The sequence below is a fragment of the Poecilia reticulata genome, linkage group LG16 (genome assembly GCF_000633615.1).
Source record: "Poecilia reticulata strain Guanapo linkage group LG16, Guppy_female_1.0+MT, whole genome shotgun sequence".
Lineage (NCBI taxonomy): Eukaryota > Metazoa > Chordata > Actinopteri > Cyprinodontiformes > Poeciliidae > Poecilia > Poecilia reticulata.
In genome coordinates this window covers 12,342,904-12,349,606 of record NC_024346.1, presented here as the reverse complement: position 1 = coordinate 12,349,606, position 6,703 = coordinate 12,342,904, and the positions used below count along the sequence as shown (strand labels likewise).

The following is a 6,703-nucleotide window of genomic DNA, read 5'->3' as shown; positions in this document are numbered from 1 at the left end:
TTACCGTGTTAAATGAATTACGTTCTTCTTTGTGAGCGCTTGTTTCGCATTGGTCAACTGCTTGTTGGCGTTTCGCTCTGGACGCTAATTTCCATGCGTTTAATTGGTGACGGGGGAAGCCCGTGACGCAATTGTCCTTATTTGGACGTGTGCGCTCTTGGGGGATATGCAGGTGGTTTAGATGAAGTGCGGTGCATTTTTGTTGGAGCAGGATGTTTGTTCCATGGATTTGAGCAGTGGCGCAAAAAGTGGGTATGCAGGGTATGCAACGCATAGGGGCGCAGCACCAGAGGGGGCGTCAAAACCCCGTCTGGAGGGGGCGGCGCGCCGATGATGTTTTCCCGTACACTAATGCGCGCCTTACGCTCCTTCACCTCGCGCACATAACGAGGTAAATGTAGCGAGTTTTACCCTTCACGTATCGTCGCCTCGGAGGGGGGGGAGGGGGGGTGCTGAGTGAGCGTCGCTCCTTCACCCTGACGTTCCGTCCCTCGGTCGGGGGGGGGGCGCCGATCTATGTTTTTGCATCCACCTGAATAATGTGTAGTTGCGCCACTGCCAGGTGTCCTCAGTCCTGGGGGCAGGCTTCATCCTGCTATCTTCATCATAAATAAACTGAAAATAAACTTCATGTTTACTAGCGTATTGTTGCGATATACAAACTTGTTCACTGACGGGGCTATGCTGGAAAAATATAAACACCCCCCTCTAGTGGTAAAATTAATTATGACAGCTGATGAATGAGCCAAATATGACGAATGGAATAGAAAAACAAACTAAAATAGCATGAAACTTGACATTTTTTAATCATATCATATAGTCATATTATTCACAAAATACCATCTTTATGATACTTTTCGTGTGCTGTTCAAAGTCAAATGTACTGGATTTTTGCCAAGATAAACACGCCATCTTTCTGGTATTAATGTTTCACTTGTATCTACATGTGTTCGTACACAACTAGATTAATTCAGACATGGACACATTCAATGCCAGGATTGGTTGGACATCTTTCATCACATGGTGAGTTTAGAGGATTTTAAAACAAAATGGTAACAGAATTAAACAGCTCTTAACATTATCATATGATATTGTAGCCCTATAATACTAAACGTCTCTAAATATTAAAGCGATTACTTTAAATCTTTTATTCTACTTTAAATGATTTATGACTGCAGAAGGCATAATGTGTTATGGCAGATAGTTGATTTATTGTCATAGATGTACATAAAATGTGTCTTCCGTGGTTTAGTTGATTCTGTCACTGTTTGCTCTTTTCTGTTTGAATCGACTTTGGACCAGAGGCTCAGATCATCAAAGTCTGACAAACAGATCGAACTCTTGCTTGTCTCCAGGTTTCTGCATGTGTTGGTGTGTGAGTGTGTCCCACTGCCAGACTCAGGGCAGATCCATTCCCCCCAGTGTCCTCAGCTCTATCCCGTCAACCTGCAGAAGCAGTGGGAGATCAGCGTGCCGGACGGCTTCCAGATCAGCTTGACCTTCACACATGTGGACATCAAATCCTCAATTACAGTCAGAGCTATATTAAACTAAGAGATGTAGGGCAGATGAATTGTGATGAATCAATTACTGAAATACCCTACCACTCAAATTGTAGCTTCAGTGTCATCCAGTTCAGATTGTGCACAAAAAAGTCTCCTATTAAGCACCATTAACTATTAAATTATTCATTGGTTATAAGAAAAACATATGTCCACAGATACATTGTATGATGTGTAAAGCAGAAAGGGCTGAGCTTTTCACATGTTAATTTTAAAAGTATTTAGATGCAGATGCATCCCTTAGTACTAATGATCAAGCGTACACTAGAGGAATTCTGCTATAGCATTTTAATCAATAAAATGTTCAGTTTCTTATTTTAATAAGGAATTGAATTACATTTGTTTCCATTTGATAATGTATTTCTAATATTGTATTAAAAAGGCTTATGTTATTCATTGAAACCTATTTATTAAAAGTTGTATGGTTATTGTTTCTTCATTATTTTGTATATTTTATCTTTGCAGGTCCTCTACGATGAAAAGGTGCTTGGAAAGTTTTGTGGCAATGAGAACTCTGCTGATGTAGAGTTCACTGATGTAGTTCATCTCCACCACGGCTACCAGCCCATTTTGTCTCCAGGCAACAGACTCAAGCTGATATTCCAGTCCCATGACTACAACCCGGACCGAAACCAGAATGTGGGATTTTCTGCTCGGTACCAAGCAATAGGTGTGCTTTGGTCATTTTCCCACGTGATAAATAATATGTCTTTAATTTCGAATATCTAACCATTATATGGATAATTTCCTTTCACCAGACATAGATGAATGCTCAGCACCAGAACCTGAGGATGGATCAGGTCCACTCTGCTCTCAGAAATGCCTCAACACACTTGGGTCATACCGCTGTGCTTGTCACCATGGCTACAAGCTACACTCAGACCAGCGCGCCTGCATGTGTAAGTTTGGTGAACAGAGAGATTTTCAGGTGTATTTAAAATCAGTTTCTCAACACCTTGATTTGGAAGAAACTGGTGGAGAGAAATGCATAATTAATTAATGTTAAATCTGTTTCTCAAAGCAATGGCAACATTGTGAGCCAACAGTATACAGTATAACACTAAAAAGGATAACTTAATCTCCCTTTCCACAAATATACATTAATCCATGTAACTCAATAATGTGCTTTAAGCTAAACCTGTCGAGTTTGCTGTGAGATTTCTACTTGAACAGATAATATCTGGTGTTGAATTTCTGAATGTATAAATTTTTTTTCAACTGTAAGATGGATAAGTGTCACAGCATGATTACATGATATAGTTTAACAAAACTCTGAAACAGAGAAAGTTCTACCCGCAGATCGCTGCATTGGGGAGACTTGTATGAATCCTTTTCAATCTGGAGAGACTCAGACAGAGAAAGAAAGCAATTAAAAAGTTTATTGACAAGTAAACATTAAAGTCCTTTGGCGTTCAGGCCCCGGCCGAGGACGTTGAGCTGAAACTGCGATAAGCTCGATAAACATTCCTGATGCTGCATAGGAATGTAGCCCCTCCGGGGCCAGTACTGGTGGTGGAGGTCGAAGAAGGACGTGTGCCTGAAGAGCCGGGAGTGGAAGGTGGAGATGGGGCGGAGGTGGGTTGATCGCATCTGGTAAGCGGAGGAGGCCATGAATGAAGGTCCTTATCAACTGGAGCTCGGTCGATGATTGGCCATGATGAGGCTTGGTCCAGCGCTGATAGGTCCAGGGAGATGAGGGGGAGGCGCTGATTGATGAGGCAGGTGTAGCAAGAGTCTTCCAGACTGAATTTTCACCTAAGCTTCATTTCCTCACTGACTGAGAAAAGGATTGCATCTTCAAAGAAACCAACTGATACTAACAAAATATTGAACCTATTTTCTTCTCTACCGCAGTAATAGATTGTGGAGAACCTGAGCCTCTGCTGAATGGAGGAGTAACGTTGCTGTCTGGCTTCCAGAACCAATACCTTTCTGTTGTTCAGTATCATTGCAATGAACCATTTTATTCACCATATGGTGGCATTAATGGTAAGATTTTACTATACAATAATAAAGTATATTCTATTCTATTCAGATGTTTTCTAAAGAAGCTTCCATAGATGCTCTAAGCTTTGAGACTCAGATGAACTCTGTGTGTTTTCATCTATATATTATCAAGAAGTTCCACAGTTTTTATAAGTTTTAATGTGGTATTTTGTTATATTTTGAGATTTCATATAAAATGTGAGTCAGAAGGAAGCATAATGCCTACCAGCATCATAGCAACTCCTGATGCTGATTCACTTTGTTTACACTTTATGCGAGACATTTTGTCTGCATATAGAGCAACGTCCAGCCATACCAAGACAATCCAGCCATATTGTGTAACTTAGAAGACATGCATGAAGAGAAAACTATATTTGTGTAGGCTATGGGGGACTTTTGTCACAACTATGGCATAAAAAGGAGTTCAGGATGGTACAATAGCAAGGAGATTTTAAAGAACAATTGCCCAACATGCAATAGATCTCGTAATAGAAGCCAAATTTAAATGCATAAATTAATGGGCTGCAGTTACAATAACTGCATTAATTCTGACATTATTACAACTTAGTAAAGTTATAAAAAAGGCAAATCCTTAAAACAGTTTCTCAAGCTTTGTGTTCACAGCTGCATTAGCTGTGTTTGTGGATGAGAATAAGACATACAGATTCGTACATGAGAATCTGAAGTACAACTTGACAAAAAATATGTCCAAGATGGATCCATCAACTGGGCTTGATTAGCGCGTTTACATATGGATGTATTTAGTAAAACTTACTTGTAGATCCCGCACAGGAATCTGTTAAATAGCCAAAGCAGAGCAGTTGCAGAGATTGGAGGATATTGACTTGCTTTGTGAATTTCCTCCAGAGTGAACAAAATAAAGTTGTTAGGCATGCTGTTCACTAAGGCTGAAGACATTAAATGATGTACAAAATTAGTAACTTTTTGGTGAATATTTTGTGAACAGTAACTGATAATACTTTGGTATTTGATTTTAACACCTAAGATGAAAATACCACTTTTGTAAATAATCATTTTTGTCTATTCTTAGTTTCTCTCACCTGTGAAGCAGATGGACAGTGGAGATCCAACCATGATGTTATTTTAAGACCAGCATGCCTACCAGGTATCACTTTTGTCTCTTAAAACATCAGAGCACATCTTGACATCTCCATGTCTTCTCTAAAACTATAAATTTATATCATATGCAGTTTGTGGTCGACCAACAAAACAAAATGAATATCACCAGAGGATTATTGGAGGAAATGATGCTGCAGAGCATACCATCCCATGGCAAGCTTTCATAAATGTAGGTTACAGCAGGGGAGGAGGTATGATCATAGCAGATCGCTGGATTTTGACTGCAGCTCACATGGTTGTGATTAATGGACAAGTACAAACTCCTGAGGCTTTATCTGTAAGTAACACTCTGTAATCTTCTGGGTTTGTTCACTGTCATGTGTTTTTGAAAAAAAAAAAATTCTTTTATGTTTTTTGCAGATTTACCTTGGACTTGCAGATGTTCCCCAAATTTTAGAAACTCCTTCTCTGAATGCAACTGCAGTCCATGTTCACCGTCAGTACAATAATCCAAACGGTTTAAACTATGACCACGACATTGCATTGATAAAACTTAAAGACCCGGTCACATTCAAAGCAGCAATAATGCCACTGTGTCTGCCATCAAAGAATGACACATATGACACGGGAATGATGGGGTAAAGAAACAGTAGGCCTTCAAAGTAATTTCATTAATATCAAATCTCTTTTACATAACTGATTTTTTGTTCTGTGAACCTTTTGTTTTTTCAGGCTGGTGTCTGGCTTTGGCATTACAGACAAGGGCAACTATCTGCGTTTTCTAACAAATAAGCTGAAGTATGTGCATATTCCAGTGGTGGAACAGCAAAGATGCAGTAATTCTTTGAGGGGAACACCTAGAACCAAGAAACCAATACTGACAGACAACATGTTCTGTGCTGGAACTCCTGAAGGCGGGAAGGACTCTTGCATAGGTGATGATGGGAGTGGCTTCACTCTGCAATCTGAAAACGGACGATTCTGGGCTGCTGGGATTGTCAGCTGGGGGTTCAGATGTGGACAGAAAGGAACATATGGATTTTATACCAAAGTGGCAAACTATGTAGACTGGATTAACAAGATCATGCAGGAAAATTGAAAGCATTGAAGATTAAACACAGTAACACGTTATATATGAGACAAAAACAAACACACCATCACTAAAAACTAATTAAACATAATAAGTTTCAAATACAAATATGCTCATACTGTATAATAAATCATAATTAGAAAGGTAACTTCAGCTACTTAATTTTCCAGGTGTTTGTAAGTTCAGCTGTACTTTATTTTGTTCAAAACCTTGTTTATTCAATTTGAATAAAGTGGTTTAAGCGTCTTTATGTGTCTTTTTATACAATGCCAAAAATGTCCTCATCCACTTAAACTACCAAACGCTCTTGTATTGTGGTTCACGGGTTTCTTATCCACCTTATTCCTAGCCCCCATGAGGCTTTGCGTGATTTATGGGCGCGCCTTCCACCGCAAAATGAAACCACCATTTATTTACAGGTTAGCAACTCGCTAGCTGGCTTTCCACAGAGGTTTTAGGCCAGTGGTCCCCAAACTACGGCCTGCGAGCCGGATCTGGCCCGCCTCCACATTTAGTCCAGCCCCCTGAACAATACCAGAGAGCGTTCAGATTTTTTTTAATATATATTGTATTTTCTGGACTATAAGCCGCTTATATGTGGATTTTTCTTCAACCACCAGGGGGCTCTTTAGCAGGAAGTGTGTCCTGTAAACTGTGGGGGTTTTATTTTGCAAGGCGCATTGTTGTTGGACTTTTAGGGAACTGCTTGACTTTTATGTTATTTAATCAGTGCGGTTGTTTGATAGCAGTAGAGCAGATGAACACACTTGTCTGTTATGAACGCCGCATTCCAGTTCGAGTTCTTCGAAGCAATGCCTGTAAGTAGCAGCTTATACTTCAAAACGAGCCTTTATGTTAACATGTGATAAAAGCAGTGGTGGAGAAAGTACTCAAAAAATTTACTTAAGTAAAAGTACAAATACACAGTCAAAAATGTACTTAAGTAAAAGTCAAAGTACCACATTAACATTTTACTTAAGTAAAA

General features: G+C 39.6%; 1 protein-coding gene across 2 annotated transcripts; it reads left to right on the top strand.

The window, feature by feature from the left end:
- The first annotated feature begins 535 nt into the window (after positions 1-535).
- On the top strand, positions 536-5,964 carry LOC103477999 (complement C1r subcomponent-like). Of its 2 annotated transcripts, XM_017309641.1 has the most exons (10): positions 536-1,023; positions 1,356-1,533; positions 2,028-2,045; positions 2,127-2,232; positions 2,321-2,461; positions 3,417-3,551; positions 4,600-4,674; positions 4,760-4,965; positions 5,049-5,266; positions 5,361-5,964. In XM_017309641.1, the coding sequence occupies exons 1-10, from the start codon at positions 977-979 to the stop codon at positions 5,725-5,727; spliced, it is 1,491 nt and encodes a 496-aa protein (XP_017165130.1). In that variant the 5' UTR covers positions 536-976; the 3' UTR covers positions 5,728-5,964. The 2 variants fall into 2 exon arrangements, with proteins under 2 accessions (XP_017165130.1, XP_008429652.1); XM_008431430.2 differs by having other exon boundaries at positions 537-1,023; positions 2,028-2,232.
- The last annotated feature ends 739 nt before the right edge of the window (positions 5,965-6,703 follow it).